Below are 19,189 nucleotides of genomic sequence, written 5' to 3'. Positions count from 1 at the left end.
GAGATGGTGACTTTTGCATGTAACGCCTTACTTACAAACAATTTAAAACCAGTTCACTGACATCTAACGTAGCAGTTGTTGGAATGCTTTTGGCAGAGAAACTTCAGGTGCTTCCAGCTCTTAAAACATCTACAAGCAGAACGCATAGCTTGCCAGCAGATGATCCGAGCATTTCTCCTTAGCGTGCGTTCATCCCTTACCCCCACACACACACACACACACACACTCCTCCTCTTCCTCCTCCTTCTTCAGAACGCATACAGCGGCAAGCAGAACAGGCATCTTAGCAGAAGCAGTACAAAGCCAGTAGCTGATCCTTCTGCTTCTGCTTAGCGCACCCCTAGCTTTTGAAAAAAGGAAATGGAGAAAAAATAAATCTTTCAATAATGAGCTCCCCTTCACAAAGTGAGCAGCAGAGAAGTGGCAAAAGGACAGCTGCTGTACAGGATTTTAAGTGATTGAAAATAATGCATATGTAACAATTCCCATGAAAATAAGTCTCTTTAAATTGTTTATCCAATAAACCAAACCAAATAAGGGATGAAAATGGGCAGGAAAATCGACCGTGTGTTTTAATTCAAGTCTAATTCTTCACAAATCGCGGAGCCCCAGTAATAATAATAGTATTAATAAATCTGCCATGTAGCAGGGGCACGATAGCTGAACCTGTATGTAAGTGCTTACAAAATTATATAACTTAAGGGCATCACTGTATAGTAGAACAACTGGGGGAGAGAGCATATTCAGGACACATTACCTTCCCCGGACCGCTAGAGGACAGTCCCCCAGGGTTGCAGCAATGCCTCTGAATCCTACAGGGCTCTTGGGGAGTTGGAGTTTGGAGCAACCCTGCTAGGTTCTGTTGGCACCTCCAGGGGGCTTTGCAGGAATGGCTGAGCCCCGTGTGGCAGCACTTCCACCACACCCAGAAGTGCTGGTGGTAGAAGGTTGTTGAGTCCCTGGAGCACTTCCTGGTGCCCGATAAAAGGAGCCAGACATTACTACTCCAAGAGCCAGAGTTAAGGGAACAAGAAGAGGAAGAAGAGAACTTTGCTTTGGTGCTGTTTTGTGTCTAGTAACTGTACTTTGTAGGTGGGAAATGAGGGAAGGTATTTCCCACAAAGAAAAAAATAAAAACGTGTTTGCTGAACTTGTATAATATGTGGTGGTGCAGTGGTAGCACAGTAAGAAGACCAGTGTATGCATCCCAGGTCCTCCCTTGTGGAGTTTGCATGTTCTTTCCATGTCTGCGTTACTTTTATATGGGTGCTCTGATTTCCTCTCACAATCCCAAGACATGCAGGTTAATTGGTGTGTGTGCGTGCGTGTGTGTGTTTGCCCAGTTTGATGGACTGGTACCCTGTCCAAGATTTGTTCATGCCTTGAGCCCCATGCTGGCTGGTATAGGCTCTCGTGACTCTGTTCAGGACAAAATTAGAAAACTGTTAGAAAATGAATGAACGTATATTATATATATTTAGGGGTAACCCCCCACTATAGAAAAGCTGAATACCCCAAAATCCCAAGAACGCCTTGACAGATTTGATTGAAATTTGGCGATGTTATCGAAAAAGAATCTAGCCAACATGCTGTTTTTATTTGTACATATATTTTTTTATCTAAATTAATTAATATTATGCTAATTTACACACTCTTGGCTGTGCTGAGAGTGTGCTTTATTGCAACAGAAGTGACTGACAGGCCACATGAATTGCACAGTAACCAATAGGGTGGACAGATTACTAAAGATAGGGAGGTGCCTTGGAACAGGGAAAACAAAGATGTGAAAAAGGAAAATGGAAAGAGATAGTTCAGTCAAACTCAAGGAAGAACCAAAGCTCAATGGTTAGTTAACCCTGTTTTTGCTGTTGAGTTTTGGCACACTAAGATGTGTACCAGCTCTCTCTTGGTTACAAATCCTTCTCTCTTGACTCCCAGCTCTGGTGCTCAAAGCCAACCACTCCTCCCACCTTCTCTGTCCCATCGTGGTGCTGTAAACTCCAAAAGAGAAACTTTGGTTTTAGACAATGGTCCTTAAATTACAAAATGGGGAGACCACAGAAACTGTTAAGCAACGCTTGAAGCTAATGCTCTGTGCTTCTCACACTTCACATTAATTCATCCATATAACAAATAGGGTTCCTGCATCTATGTATATCCATTTCAAGCACTGCTTTGAACATACACTACCATCTGTGGACTTTAAATGGGCTAATGAAAAATGTGAGCAGAAAAACTTTACTTGAGTGAGCAGTGTAAAAAATGAAAATCTTAACCTCATCTAATAAGGATAATAATGTATGTATATTCAAATTTTACATTATTCCTACTGATTACACATTTCATTTTAAAAGAATACATGTTCCTATGAAACTTTGCTTTCCAATGACCATCCATAAAATCCAAGACACGGAAAAGTAGAAAAAAGCAGGAATTGATCTAATGCTGGAATGTTTAACTCATGAATAATTGTGTAAAGCATGTTTAAGAGTAAGTAGCTCCTGTGCCCTAATAATAATATAATTACAAGATTGATTCCTTTATCCAGTGTGACTTACAACATTTGAGATACAACTGGTTACATTTCTTTCATTTTTCCATATGGGGCACAAGCAAATGAAGTAACTTGCGCATGGTCACAGAGTGTCAGCAACAGGATTTGACCTGGGAGCTTAAGGTTTGAAGTCCTCAAACCAGAAACTTAACCACTACAACACATTGTCTGCCAATAATTTAAGCCCTTGGTAAAACAAAAATTGTGAATATTACATAAAGAAAAGCACTTAGTTAGTCACATACAGTAATACTTCTAATACACCCGATTAACCAATGGCTCCATAACTGAGGATCATTGACTTACAAAATTTTCCTGATGATACCAGCTAACACAGCTTGTAAGGAATACTGTACTGTGTAACAGTAATATCTGACTTTAACCTATGATTATTGCATTTCATGATTTTATAACATGAAGAAAAAAGATGCATACCTGTGCTTGATTCCATTTGTTGATAGAAGCGCTTTTACACTTTCCACACTTGAAATGTTAAAATACATGTGGACATCTGTATGTGGCTTAATATGGTGAAATGAATCTGGATGCCAAAGTGCTGTCTGAAACCAAAAAGAAAAGCAGATGAAAATATTTAAGTGTTTATGCTGCCCTCACGTCATATCATGTCATCATAAATCCATGTATCTGAGTTGGAAATGGCATTCATGTTAATGCTTATGCTGTAAGGCAGTCAGGTTCATGAATGGACCCTGATTTCTCCTCACAATGTAAGTGAAGATCAGAAAGTTTTGAGTTTTTCAGATTTATTTCTACCAATGGATTATTATTGTGTGCATCTTAGTGCTGCACCATAAACATATCATTGGTAGTGTGCTTCATCTGTACATTATATGTGATGCCAATGAGCTGTGGTCATATGGTTTTAGCTGGCATCATATAACATGGGGGTTATTAATTGTCTGCACTTTATTTTGCTAAAGGAAAGACCTTTACACAAGCAGTAGTTTAGTTTTACTTTTCTTTCTGATAAATATTTATTTCAATTTCCAGTCAGTTAGTTTTGCTTTGATGGCTGAACTTTTTGCTCTCCATTGATTTGACTTTCATCCTTATCAGATTACTGCTGCTGTTTGTGTCTTAAAAGTATTTCCACTTGACTATGACTCTTTTAACATTTCTGATCTGATCCTTTCAGAAAGATTGAGATTAAAACTATAGCTTGTGATTCTTGATGTCATCAGCCATGAACATGACAGACAGCAAGAAGCAGTTTGGTGACTATGGCTGACATAATACTTGTATAACTTCTAAAGAACAATTATAAAAGCTGATATCAAATGTTCGGTTCAAGAGGATCAATAACTCATTTAGCTGTAAATCAGTGTTAGCATGCCTACTTGATAATACTACATCCCTACAGATTTCATTTTTTTTCTCCAGCCTCTGGAGTTTTTTTTTTGTTTTTTTCTGTCCACCCTGGCCATCGGACCTTACTTATTCTATGTTAATTAATGTTGACTTATTTTTATTTTTATTGTGTCTTCCATTTTTTATTCTTCATTTTGTAAAGCACTTTGAGCTACATTTTTTTTGTATGAAAATGTGCTATATAAATCAATGTTGTTGTTGTTGTTGTTGATCATTCTGTGGTGTGTGATAAAGTTAATTTACAGCCATTCCAGTAACTGTATTTTCTTAATCTAAAAAGCTATCATGATAAACCAAAAACTACAGTAAGTAGTATGAGTAAGAATGACTAGTTAGCAAATAAATTGTGATGCCAATAAATACTTAAAAAGTATAATGCCTGGTTATCAAAAAATACTGAATGTGCAAGTGCTTGTTAATCCATCCATTTATTATCCAACCCGCTATATCCCAACTACAGGGTCATGGGGGTCTGCCAAAGCCAATCCCAGCCAGCACAGGGCGCAAGGCAGGAAACAAACCCCGGGCAGGGTGCCAGCCCCACCGCAGGGCGTGCACATACACACCAAGCACACACTAGGGACAATTTAGAATCGCCAATGCACCTAACCTGCATGTCTTTGGACTGTGGGAGGAAACCAGAGCACCTGGAGAAAACCCACGCAGACATGGGGAGAACATGCAAACTCCACACAGGGAGGACCCAGGAAGTGAACCCGGGTCTCCTAACTGCGAGGCAGCAGCACCACCGTGCCACCCAGTCCTTGTTAATATTATTTTTTTTTAACTTAAGTAAAACCTTTATCTTGAACCATTTAAATTCAGTCAAACCTTGAACAAGGTACCAGCTCAATTAAATAAATTATATTTGAAAGAATAGATACAACTGGTTAGCCACCTCTTTTTGTTACCCTGGTTACTCCCAGCAATTCCACCATCTTCCTGTACTGCCCTGAATATGAAAGGCAACGATTGCTTTAAAAATGTTTAGGAAATAAGATGTTAAATGAGGAAAAGGCAAGATTTGTAACCAAGAAGGAAATAACATTACCATCAAAGACATAACTCTAAATCATAGTCAAATATCGCTGCACTAGAGTTGTTAATAAAGAATACTCTCACAACATAAACAAATGCTAATATCTTTGTTTCTAAATTCTACACAAATATACATATATTAAGTAGAAAGTGTTTTTCATGACCTTTATACCTACAGATTGGTGATTTCACCAACTGGGCACTCCTGGGTCAATATATTAGCAGCATGTTAACAATGGTGGTGCCAGCAAGAAATAAGATGGCATTGAAAAACATGCAGAAATAAGTTTAAAAAAATAATTATTGAAAAGAAGAAATCTGAAACCTACCATTCCTAAAACTAATATAGGAGTCAATACAGTCCATGAAAAACAATATGAAAAAGAAAATATTTATAATAGCCTCATCACAACATTTCTGGTTCAAAGTTACTTCTGCCATGCTGTAGGGAAGCTTTTATAATAAGGACAAAATAAAGGCAAGTGAGGTGAAGGGTGAGGATTTCGGCTTTATTTACTAGTGTATGACAGAAAGTGTTTTTTATTTACAGGTTTTTATACTATAAATGTTTTGTAATAATGTAAACTACTATTTTTATACAGTTATTTGATTATTTTTCAGCATGATTAGGTGAATAACATTCTAATGCACTACAGAACTTGTTGAGGATAATGTTACCAGTTTGAACTCCAAAAATAGATGTTAAAGTGGCAGTGGGAAATAGAACAGGTAATTATGTTGTGTTAATCAATTTAATGGAAATGTAAATGAATATATACAGTACTGTATATTTACAGCGTATTTTTAATCCTGTGATATTTAGTTTATAGTTTTTCTTTTCTGTAGTCTAAAATTGTCAAAGCTGGGCATTCCAGTCAGTACATTTTTTCGACATTTGATGATATCTTGAATTACTGCCTCTCTTTTTCATTCTTTCAACCAGTCATCAATACTGCAACATCCATTTTGCCCATGATTAGCTCGCTATGGATGATTGCAGCACGCCAGGTTATCTTGAGATTTGGATTAAATGTTTTCAAGATGAATTGATCATCTACTGTTAGAACATAAGCATGTTAGAATGATCTTGGCAAGAAGAGGCTCTTTACACAACATAACCTGTCAATATGCACTTCATTTTTAGGTAGTCGTTACAAAATCCTGTTTTGACTATGATGCCTTCTCTGTGAACTTTGCTTGTTGTTGTAAGCAGGAATTCATATCAGGAAATTCCAATAAAGTTAATTGATAGATTATTTAAGGGAGGAGAAATTTGGTGGGTGGAGTTGGGAGATAGAAAAAAAAAAGAAGTGTTTTTGTGTAGCTCAGTGCGGTATGTCCACAGTTGTGTTCTTAACAATAATATAACTGGCAAAAAGTCCACAAAACTAGGGTGACCATCTCTTTGTGCCTTTCCACACATCAAAGACTCAGTCGGCTACGCTACCGAGGTCGCCCGCAAGACAAGAAGAACCGACGCCGAATTCTGGTAAGGAGAGTAGTGGACTCTTAACACCCGCTCCTAAACTGTCCACATGTGTCATTCTCGTCTAGGATATTGTCCTAATAAACTCTTTGTTGGAAATCAGATAAAGTCAGGATAATTAGGGAAACTACCAAAGGCTGTCATGTACAAATAACCACACTTTTTACAAAATTGAAAGGACAAAACCAGAGGCAAAGTATAACTGAAGTAACAAGAACCAATTTCCTAAAAAAAAGTTGTTTATTTTGGTACAGTGCACTTACTCTTCTTATTTTGTCCCATTAATTTCCCAATTTGTGAATCATTCTCACTGCATGTAGCCGTGTTTCATAACTTAGTAGTGATGCCATTACACATTGCAAAATTTGCAAATCACATACCTAGCAATGGGCCGCGGCCATAGTTTTAAAAGGAATGGCCTCCTATTTATTCTTAACAAATCCAAATCATATTATGTGATACCAGTAACAGCACACTGCACGATAACGTGCAGTGAATACACTTGACTTATAGTTTCCATCCTCTTTCTCTTTTCGTAGCATTCGTTTGCTCAGAGGTTGATGCGCTTGCTGCTTCCTGAGAAGCTCTTCTTTTCTCCACCCTAGGAGCCCACTTCTTTTCTTCTTTCTTTGGCATCTTTTCGCATTAACACTGATTAAGTCAGTGTTTGCGTTGCAATTACTTAGCACGTTTTCCTTAATTTTTCACTTAAGATGGCACTGAAGTCTTCAATCTGCCTGAAGAATGATTTAAGATATGATGAAGTGACGGCGAAGTTGTTAGGGATGAGAACGGCGCCCGTACGCATGCGCCATACGGCCGCCCTGCTGAGAGTCGATTCTACAATAAAATAAAGAGAGGAATAACCTTAGAGGTCATTCGTTACTCCGAAAGCGGATAGTAGACATCACGTAGTATATGTGTTCCAAATTTCAGGTTGGTAGGTCAAACGGTTTGCGAGCTGCAGGTGATTTAAAATCCTGGACAGACAAATGAACAGGCACGGAAGCGTATTATAGAACAAGATCATCTACTGTTAAATTCTGCTCCATACTTTTAAAATTTTTATTTTTATACTGCATTGAGGATTTGTTCTGTTCTGTGTATTGTATTGTATTGTATTGACCCCCTTCTTTTTGACACCTACTGCACGCCCAACCTACCTGGAAACGGGTCTCTCTTTGAACTGCCTTTCCCAAGGTTTCTTCCATTTTTTCCCTACAAGGGTTTTTTTTGGGAGTTTTTTCTTGTCTTCTTAGAGAGTCAAGGCTGGGGGGCTGTCAAGAGGGAGGGCCTGTTAAAGCCCATTGCAGCACTTCTTGTGTGATTTTGGGCTACACAAAAATAAATTGTATTGTATACGAAATGAAAATAAAACAAAAAAATTACAGAAATAAAGTGTGATAAAAAAAAGCCATGAATAAAGCAATAATGTGTTCCTATCACTATGCTTGTGTGGGCTACTACTCAGGACACTGTTTTCTTATCAGCTTTCAAGGAAGGCTTCTAGGAGAGAGAGGTTCCATGCAAATCTGTACTCAGAATGGGTGGGTATGTTGTATAATAATATTAGGTTTTTATTTATGTAAATACGCAATGAGAAGATGTTAGAGAACCACAAAAAGATCTTAAAATTTAAACTCTCTACCACTGCATTTAGTTTCTTAATCATCTAGAAACTTCACAAACACGATATTACCACACTAATCATTTATCACTTTTGTTAAGATGGTTGCATGTATTTATTCCTGCATTTTAAGATTCACTTTGTGTTTTCATATTTTTGAATTTTATTCTCTGGATGAAATTAACATAATAGAAGAAATGTGAGGTGACATCTACTAAAACACAGTCTCTGCCAGTGTTTCTTGTTCTGTTGCTATTTTTACATAAGAAAAAAAAACAAGGTCAGAAATGGACTTGAAATCAGAATAAAACCAAAAAGTCAAATGCAAGGTTTTTGTTTCAAAGAACAGACTACAAAGAATAGACTACTACAGTAGGATCACCCTAGCCACGCTCTGTTCTTATTCTTGCTTTTCTCTTTCACATTTTAGTATGTTCCAGTTTTGTGGTTTAGGTCATTGAATATTATTCTTGTTATTCCACTGATGTCATCACACCATTGTCTTGAGCTGTTGTTGTTCCTGTATGCTGTTGTCAATCTACATCATCTGTATCCGACATAAGGCACTGTATGAATTATAAATGGCAGTGTGCCTGGTTCAGGAACTCAGTTTCAAACTCAAAAAACATTTTCTGAATGTATTAATTTCTTTGGGATGGTAAGGGCTAAGAATTACCAAGAAGTGTTTTGCCTTTTTCTTTGGTCTGCTGACTACAAATCATCCATCCATCCATCCATCCAATATCCAACCCGCTATATCCTAACACTGGGTCACGGGGGTCTGCTGGAGCCACTCCCAGCCAACACAGGGCGCAAGGCAGGAAACAAACCCTGGGCAGGACGCCAGCCCACCGCACTACAAATCATCTATTGACTATTTGTACTGAACTCTCCTTGTCCTTGACTTTGTCTTAAGAACTACACTTTCATTGCAACTCATTCACGTTTATTTTCTTATCTTTTTTTAGCATTTATTTGACAGACAACCTGCGGTGGGTTGGCACCCTGCCCGGGATTGGTTCCTGCCTTGTGCCCTGTGTTGGCTTGGATTGGTTCCAGCAGACCCCCGTGACCCTGTGTTTGGATTCAGCGGGTTGGAAAATGGATGGATGGATGGATGGATGAATGACAGACAACATAACAGAAACTAAGAAATCCTGACTCTGTAAAATTTTTGAAACATTTAAAGTCTGCTGATCACTATGTTAGTAGATGCTATGCACTTCTGATTCTCATTTAAGCCATTCTTTACAGATAATTCTCATCTCATAAAATATGACCTCAAAAACAGGAAACCATGAAGGAATAAAAAAAATCAAGTATCACTTGATTGAGGAACCTTCCCGGACATTTTGTTTTTATAGTAAATATAAAGATCCACTAGGTGGCAACAGGGATTTATATTGTATATAATTCTATATAACAATAAGAGTTTATTAGCAGGCCAAAGTCAGAAAGTTTAGAGCCGCTGATAAAGGTATTCATCTTCCATAAATCCATCCACCCATTCATTTATTTTCTAACTTATGTGTGTTACAGCAGGATGAGGCACTAAACATGAATGTGATGTCAGTCCCCGTCTGGGCACACTTAGCAATACACCCATGCTCACTCCCATAGTTCAAATTTAGAATGGCTAGTAAAAGTGTATATAAATGCAGTTTTAATAAGATAGAAAATTTCTGTAACCCTTATCTCTATTTAAATCTCTATTATGCTTTTATTAAGCTTCTATTGAATGATGTTTAATTCAAAGTGTTGTGTTCTGTAAAGTGTGATCCAACATAAAGTTTGGTAAGTTGGGTTTATGTTTTTTTTATTTTTTTTGCTATCCTGCCTTATATAAACAAGGACCTTATCATTTTTGGTTTCTCTTATTTAAAAATCAATAACTTCTAGTACTATAGCATTATTTTTAAGACAGAAAAATGCAGCATGCTTGCTTTGTGCCATTGGATTCAGCTGATATGTGACAACTTCAAATACCGTATAAAACAAGGATATCTCAGGTGTTACCTGAGTCACATCTTCATCAGGATCTTGGAGTGTTCACACCTGAAATGCGTGGCCTACACATACAGCTAGGTCCATAAATATTTGGACAGAGACAACTTTTTTCTAATTTTGGTTCTGTACATTACCACAATGAATTTTAAATGAAACAACTCAGATGCAGTTGAAGTGCAGACTCTCAGCTTTAATTCAGTGGGGTGAACAAAACGTTTGCATAAAAATGTGAAGCAACTAAAGTATTTTTCTAACACAGTCCCTTCATTTCAGGGGCTCAAAAGTAATTGGACAATTGACTCAAAGGCTATTTCATGGGCAGGTTTGGGCAAGTCTGTCGTTATGTCATTATCAATTGAGCAGATAAAAGGCCTGCAGTTTATTTGAGGTGTGGTGCTTGCATGTGGAAGATTTTGCTGTGAACAAACAACATGCGGTCAAAGGAGCTCTCCATGCAGGTGAAAGAAGCCATCCTTAAGCTGCGAAAACAGAAAAAACCCATCCGAGAAATTGCTACAATATTACGAGTGGCAAAATCAACAGTTTGGTACATCCTGATAAAGAAAGCAAGCAATGGTGAACTCAGCAACGCAAAAAGACCTGGACGTCCACGGAAGACAACAGTGGTGGATGATCACAGAATCATTTTTATGGTGACGAGAAACCCCTTCACAACAGCCAACCAAATGAACAACACTCTCCAAGTCTAGCATAAAGAGAAGACTGCATGAAAGTAAATACAGAGGGTGCAGTGCAAGGTGCAAGCCACTCATAAGCCTCAAGAATAGAAAAGCTAGACTGGACTTTGCTAAAGAACATCTAAAAAAGCCAGCACAGTTCTGGAAAAACATTCTTTGGACAGATGAAACCAAGATCAACCTCTACCAGAATGATGGCAAGAAAAAAGTATGGAGAAGGCGTGGAACAGCTCATTATCCAAAGCATACCACATCATCTGTAAAACACGGTGGAGGCAGTGTGATGGCTTGGGCGTGCATGGCTGCCAGTGGCACTGGGACACTAGTGTTTATTGATGATGTGACACAGGACAGAAGCAGCCGAATGAATTCTGAGGAGTTCAGAGACATATTGTCTGCTCAAATCCAGCTAAATGCAGTCAAATTGATTGGGCGGCATTTCATGATACAGATGGACAATGACCCAAAACATTACGCCAAAGTAACACAGGAATTTATTAAAGCAAAGAAGTGGAAAATTCTTGAATGGCCAAGTCAGTCACCTGATTTAATCCAATTGAGCATGCATTTCACTTGTTGAAGACAAGACAGAAGAGGACAGAAAGGCCCACAAACAAACAGCAACTGAAAGCCGCTGCAGTAAAGGCCTGGCAGAGCATTAAAAAGGAGGAAACCCAGCATCTGGTGGTGTCCATGAGTTCAAGACTTCAGGCTGTTATTGCCAGCAAAGGGTTTTCAACCAACTATTAGAAATGAACATTTTATTTCCAGTTATTTAATTTTTCCAATTACTTTTGAGCCCCTGAAATAAAGGGTTTGTGTTAAAAAATGCTTTAGTTGCCTCAAATTTTTATGCAATCTTTTTGTTCAACCCACTGAATTAAAGCTGAAAGTCTGCACTTCAACTGCATCTGAGTTGTTTCATTTAAAATTCATTGTGGTAAAGTACAGAACCAAAATTAGAAAAAAGCTGTCTCTGTCCAAATATTTATGGACCTAACTGTAACTGGGACCAAAGTCAATGTTTTCTTAAATGGGAAGAAACTGGTGAAGTAAATGCCCAGTGACTTGATAGTCTTCAAAAATAAACCCGAGTGTACCATTGAAAACATGTACAGTGCATGAGATTTCGAAGGCAGAGGCTATCTTAATAAAAGGAAGATTATATACAATATATAGTAAAAGTAAAAAGTAATTGAATACACAAAACTAACAAAACGAAATATGCAGCATAATAAAAATAGCAATGATGCAATGGTAATAATGACGTTATAAATATTTCTAATGGCTGTTTTAAAACTGTTATTATATAATCAGTGATTAGAATTGGCTGGTATAAGCGCTAGACTGGATTGATGGACATCCTGACTAGGGTCGAGGATGATTTTCTACCTGGCCGTGAGGTTGTAATGGATAGAGCACAAGAATGGAGATGTCTTCAGTTTCTGTTCCAGTCGAAATGCCCAGATAATGGATGGATATTTTGAACAGCTCGTCCTCCAGCACGAGAGGTGGCAATGCTCCCTCAGCTGGAACCCAGTCTGGATACCAACAGGGTTAACTGGGAATTGTAATATGGAAGGGCAACCCTGTTTGGTCCTTGGGTGCCTCAGCGGGACACCATGAAGAACAGATCTCCCTATTTCAGGGAGCTTCCTTATTACTTAGAAATGCTTCCAGCATGGAAGTGCTCCTGTGTCCACTATAATAGAAGGCATTTCACCTCACTCACAGAGTCAGAGTCAGGAGAAAGCTGGAAGACGTCACTGAGGAGAAACAAAGTGGGATGGAGGTGCTTTATTGGTTGTTGGTATAGTGCTGGACTAGTCTGCTACTGTGACAAGGTGCTGTTTCCAAATAAATAACATTTTTGTTTTATCTTGAACTTGTGTGCAATTAGTTGTGTCTGGTGTTTGAGCTCTGGATGTCCCCTAGTAGTTACATTGGAATAAAAAATTAATTTTCCAAAGAGATTTCAGTTTGCAGAGGAATGCAAGGAAATACTAAAAAAAAAATGGGGTCTGGAAGCAAATATAACCAAAAAGCATGCTGAACTCTGTTAAACTCCCTGTTAGCTTATCTAATCCTAAATGCTCTTTGTACTGTAAACTGTCTAATTCACACACATGTTAAAAACTTGAAGGTAAATAAACTACTTTTTCACTTTTATATAAACAATTTTTAAAGTAATAATGTAGATTTTATTAAATTTTTACCTGGTTTTGTCTGGCTATATTCTTGACAATTTCAACATCAGCTTCTGTTTCTGGAATGATGGATAAAACTTGATCACTGTATTAAATTTGAAAAAAAGCATAATTATTTTTAATGATTTATCCTTTGCTTTTTTTTGCTACATTTTCCAATTTCATTCTTTTCTTAGAATTACAGTACCTTTTATATTTGTGATTTATTTAAAAGAAACACATTTGTGTATTCAAGGAGACACACACATTCATTAAAAGGCCAACCTTATTAGATATGAATTTTTATCTTCTCCCCATCTCTCTTCTATTTCACTTTGTGATTTCTTTGTTGTTCATTTTTTCTTGTCCTTCTCACAGATATTTTACCATATTTTAACATTTCTTGTTATAGGAAATTCTTTCTTTGACCTCAAGGCAAGGACATTTATGAACCCTGTATATTAGTTCAATGTTAGTCGGCCTATTACACACCCAACACACAATGAAAGTCATACATTAGATTCAATAATACAGAAGAGGCTTAAAATTAATGTGATGCAAAAAAGAGACAGCATTTTCTGGTCAGTACTGTGTTTTCCTTGACACTAAAATATTTGTGAAAGCTAAACAGAAATTAATATTTAACAAATGTTACTTTGATGCTGCTGCTGCCTATCTGTTTTGTAGAACTGATTAAAGGGCAGCCAGAACATAGGATATTTTCTAAAACACCTGACAATGAGAATAACTAGCTGGAAAAGCTGAATGGTATCTGGATTTTTGTGCTCATTTCTCAGGTTTGCCTATGGATTTGTTTGCCTTTGGGTTGCCTTGTAGTCAAATCTTTTTTGTTCTTTTGAGCATTTTTTTACTATTTTTCTCTGCTTTTGTTAATACGTTCTTTATTGAGACTTGTCTCTACAAGCCAAAGTTTGACAATATCTCTCCCTTGTATGTAATTTGGGGCTTTCTTTACATTTCTGAACTTCAGAAGGCAATTCCCCATTTTTGGGCCTATATGAGCCACAAACATACTGGTTGCAGTTAGGAGTTGAATGACTAACAGTGAGCCTCTTCTGGGCAGGCCAGTGGAGATTCTGGAAATCCCACACCCCATTTCTCCATGACTGAGACTCCAATTCATACCAACACCAGGATGAAAGCCACAGTTAACATGGAGGCCCGAGGAGAACGTGTCAAAAAATCGACTCCTAGAACAGTTTCATGGGAAACTATAAATTCAACTACTGCAAAGCTGAGTATAAATGATAGAATCTAAATTAGCAATACAATACGAAACTCTGGAAATTCATGTAATTAAATACAATTCAACAGCCACATATAAAACACGGTCTAATTTCTCCAATTAACACTTAAATAAATATATAATATATATCCATTTCGCTATATCCTAACTACAGGGTCACAGGGCCCTGCTGCAGCCAATCCCAGCCAACACAGGGCACAAGGCAGGAAACAAACCCTGGGAAAGGCACCAGCCCACCACACACTAGGGACAACTTAGAATTGCCAGTGCACCTAACCTGCATGTCTTTGGGAGGAAGCCGGAGCAAACCCATGCAGACACGGGGAGAACATGCAAACTCCATGCAGGGAGGACCCGGGAAGCAAACCCGGGTCTCCTAACTGTGAGGCAGCAGTGCTACCACTGCGCCACCATGCCGCCCGTATATTTATATATGTATCTTTATTGACCCCAGTTCCCTCTATGGAATAGGTAAACAAAGAAGGCATGGATAAGAAACTAAATATTCCTTTCCAGAAAAAATAAAATACAGCAGATATACAGTATCTTAGTAAACAATATCTGAATGTGTCTTTTTGACTTTTAGTAACCTAATATTTTTTTCTGTCATCATGGAGGTGGCTGTGTGTAATTAACTGGCTCAGTTATTTTGCTTATATCATTGCGATTTTAACTGCCATGTCTGGCTTAATGTTAAAATTGGAGTAGGCACTCAGATTGTAATGTGGTACTGCAGCATATGGAGCCTGAATTTGTCAGTTTTTCATTTCTAAATGTGACATACAGTCAATCCTTAGTTTTTGCTATAGGTAATGTTGCCAGAAGATGGTGCAAAAGTCAAAGATATGAATGTTAATGCAGTGACCCAATGGGAAATAGGGTGTTGTGGTCCTGTGATCACCAAAAATTGTAATATTGCACTACAGATTGCTCAAAATGCACTTTTATGCATAGAATTCTTTATAACAAAACATTATTTCTGATAAAATGCAATTTTCCTAACACAGTAACCATGAAATATAACATAAAATGCAGTAGATATGTAATATGCAAAATATTATTTCTTGCTAGTCATTCCCTATTGTTTTGTGGTAATGTAATAATAAAAAAAAAATTGAAGGCAGAAAGACTGGCAAGATCTCAACATCACCTCCGATACTCTGTCCTTCACGGCTGGCAGATGGCGTTTGATATCATGAAGGATGCAATCCATAAGGTTCTCCGAGTATGGGAGCATAGAATAGGTGAGTTGACATTTATACCTTGTGGCTGCGATCGATGATGGGACTGACAGGCTCGATTTCTCTAGCCGTTAACACCAAATTTGCGGCAGACAGTTTTTTCTGACATTCTGGTTCAAAGTTCATCTAACACTTTTATTTTCTCATAAACTGCGTCACTGACTTTTGTATGTTTGGGCTTTGAGCCCAAAGGACTTGCACTACACTTTGGGAGCATAACTGCAACACAAAGCTTTACTTTTTAAGCAAAACAATGAATACATGCAAAGAATGCATGGGGAGTTCTTAATTCTACAGTGGCAGGATGAACATGATTGGTGAAACACCTAGCAGGATATTAGCTGCTCCCCAAACTTGTATGCATCGTACCTCTCTTTTTTTCTCTACTGTGTATTCCTGCAAAGCCTGCAGATGTGTACGGTTGCCAAAAAAGTGAAAATGAGTTTACAAATAAAATTGTGCAAATGGTTGAAGCCAGAAATGTTAAATATGCAAATATAGAGGGTCAACTGTATATTCTAAAATGCTAAGAATTGTAATATCAGTGTTTTGCTTGTCTACTTAAACTCAATTATAGTTCAAGATACTATGTTATTTGAAAAACTTTTCTGAAAAGTAAAGTATAATGATTTGATTTCCTTTAATATTGTTAAGTGAGCAACACAAATAAAATGTGAATGTGAATTTCCCCTTGGGATTAATAAAGTATCTATCTATCTAAAATTACATAAGGTTTTTTGGAATTAGCATGCCATCTATGGTGACTGTGAAAATGACAACACATGAATAACTCTTGGGCAGAAGCCGATAGATAGATAGATAGATAGATAGATAGATAGATAGATAGATAGATAGATAGATAGATAGATAGATAGATAGATAGATAGATAGATAGATAGATAGATAGATAGATAGATAGATAGATAGATAGATAGATAGATACTTTATTAATCCCAAAGGGAAATTCACATAATCCAGCAGCAGTATACTGATACAAAAAAAAATATTAAATTAAATAAAAATGCATGTAAAAGCAGACAATGTTAGCATTTACTCCCCCGGGTGGAATTGAACAGTCGCATAGTGTGGGGGACGAACGATCTCCTCAGTCTGTCAGTGGAGCAAGACAGTGATAGCAGTCTGTCGCTGAGGCTACTCCTCTGCCTGTAAATGACACTGTTCAGTGGATGCAGTGGATTCTTCATGATTGACAGGAGTTTGCTTAGTGCCCGTCGCTCTGCCACAGATGTTAAACTGTCCAACTTTACTCCTTCAATAGAGCCTGCCTTCTTAACAAGTTTGTCCAGGCGTGAGGCATCCTTAATCTTTATGCTGCCTCCCCAGCACACCACCGCGTAGAAGAGGGCACTCGCCACAACCGTCTGGTAGAACATCTGCAGCATCTTATTGCAGATGTTGAAGGACGCCAACCTTCTCAGAAAGTATAGTCGGCTCTGACCTTTCTTACACAGAGCATCAGTACTGGCAGTCCAGTCCAATTTGTCATCTAGCTGCACTCCCAGGTATTTATAGGTCTGCACCCTCTGCACACAGTCTCCTCTGATGATCACGGGGTCCATGAGGGGCCTGGGTCTCCTAAAATCCACCACCAGCTCCTTGGTCTTGCTGGTGTTCAGGTGTAAGGGGTTTGAGTCGCACCATTTAACAAAGTCTTTGTTTAGGTTCCTGTACTCCTCCTCCTGCCCACTCCTGATGCAGCCCACAATAGCAGTGTCATCAGCGAACTTTTGCACGTGGCAGGACTCTGAGTCGTATTGGAAGTCTGATGTATATAGATTGAACAGGACCAGAGAAAGTACAGTCCCCTGCAGCGCTGACCACAATGTCAGACCTGCAGTTCCCAAGACGCACATACTGAGGTCTGTCTGTAAAAAAGTCCACAATCCATACCACCAGGTGTGAGTCTACTCCCATCTCAGTCAGCTTGTCTCTAAGGAGCAGAGGTTGGATGGTGTTGAAGGTGCTAGAGAAGTCCAAAAACATAATTCTTACAGAACCACTGCTTCTGTCCAAGTGGGAGAGGGATCGGTGTAGCATATAGATGATGGCATGCTCCGCTCCCACCAATACGGTACTTACACTCACTGGCCACTTTATTAGGTATGCCTGTTCAACAGCTTGTTAATGTAGGTATCTAATCAGCCAATCACATATCAGCAATTCAATGCATTTAGGAATCAGAATGGGGAACAAAGGTGATTTAAGTCAATTTGAACATGCCATGGTTCTTGGTGCCAGACGGGCTGATCTGAGTATTTCAGAAACTGCTGATCTACTGGGATTGTCACACACAACCATCTCCAGGGTCTACAGAGAATGGTTCAAAAAAGGGAAAATATCCAGTGGACAGAAGTTCTCTGAGCGAAAATGCCTTATTGAGGTCAGTGGCCAGAGGAGAAAGGCCAGACTGGGTTGAGCTGATAGAAGGGCAACATTAACTCAACTGGCCACTCGTTACAACTGAGGTATGCAGAAGAGAATCTCTGAACACAACACACGTCAAACCTTGAAGCAGATGGGCTACAGCAGCAAGAGACCACAACGGGTGACACTTTTGTCAGTTAAGAAAAGCCTACAATTCACACAGACTCACCTAAATTAGACACTAAAAGATTGTCTGATGACTCTCGATTTCTGCTGCAACATTCGGATGGCAGTGTCAGAATTTGGCATCAAAAAGATGAGCGCATGGAACCATCCTGCCTTGTATGAATGGTTCAAACTGGTGTTGGTGGTGTAATGGTGTGTGTGTGTGTGTGTGGGGGGCACAATTTTGGCCCCTTCGTACCAACTGAGCAGCATTTAAATGCACAGCCTACCTGAGAATTGTTGTTGACCGTGTCAATCACTTTATGACCGCAGTGTACCCATCTTCTGATGGCTGCTTCCAGCAGGATAATTCGCCATGTCACAAGGCTCATATAATCACAAACTGGTTTCATGAACATGATGATGAATTCATTGGCGCTTTCAATAACCAGATCTCAATCCAAAGGAGTACCTTTGGGATATGGTGGAACTGGAGATTTGCATCATGGATGTGCACCTAACAAATCTGCAGCAACTGCGTGATGTTATTATGTCAATATGGACCAAAATCCATGAGGAATGTTTCCAGGACCTTGTTGAATTTATACCATGAAGAATTACAGCAGTTCTGAAGGCAAAAAGGGTCCAACCAAGTACTAGCAAGGTGTACCTAATAAAGTGGCTGGTGAATGCACATTAACATAGAATAATATCAACAAACAAATATAGTTATTTCCTGAACAGCAATGTTAATTTAATACTTCTCTACACGTTTCACCTTGTGCTAAAACTGGCAAACACCTTAGCAACTGTTGTCATATCATGATGGCAGCAACACAAAATTGTAGGACCCAGGGAAAAACAAAATGGTGACAAAAACTGCACAAAAAAAACTCAAATAACTGAAAACAATTTCTATAATAAAAATAAATGCAAAAATCAGATTCAGTGTCTGAAAATTCCCATAATTTAACCATTAGTAAAATGGCTTAAACAAGCGTATAAAACTTCCCAACATATATGATCATAGCCATATTAATATTCCACCCTTTTTTATACTTCAGTAGATATTAAGTATCTATTGTTAAACACGAAGCTGTCTTATTCTCTCAGTGTAGGTAACTTTGAACTGAAGTTAATTAATGG

The 19,189-nt window shown here is 38.3% G+C and overlaps 1 protein-coding gene across 2 annotated transcripts in view; it reads right to left on the bottom strand.

Moving 5' to 3' along the window:
• The window catches only part of cpb2 (carboxypeptidase B2 (plasma)), an 86,751-nt gene that overhangs the window by 57,402 nt on the left and 10,160 nt on the right, over window positions 1–19,189 (bottom strand). Inside the window, exons 1-3 of one of the 2 annotated variants that reach the window (XM_039745259.1) lie at window positions 15,403–15,522; window positions 13,016–13,091; window positions 2,990–3,114 (exon numbers count right to left, since the gene is read on the bottom strand). In XM_039745259.1, coding sequence (XP_039601193.1) covers window positions 2,990–3,057 — 68 coding nt within the window. In that variant the 5' untranslated portion in view covers window positions 3,058–3,114; window positions 13,016–13,091; window positions 15,403–15,522. Of the gene's footprint in view, window positions 1–2,989; window positions 3,115–13,015; window positions 13,092–15,402; window positions 15,523–19,189 lie in introns of those variants that run through there. The other variant, XM_039745258.1, reaches the window with a different exon arrangement.

The sequence above is a fragment of the Polypterus senegalus genome, chromosome 2 (assembly GCF_016835505.1).
Source record: "Polypterus senegalus isolate Bchr_013 chromosome 2, ASM1683550v1, whole genome shotgun sequence".
In the NCBI taxonomy this organism is placed as follows: domain Eukaryota; kingdom Metazoa; phylum Chordata; class Cladistia; order Polypteriformes; family Polypteridae; genus Polypterus; species Polypterus senegalus.
The sequence above is the reverse complement of the archived record's forward strand: the minus strand, read 5'-3'. Positions and strand labels throughout refer to the sequence as shown.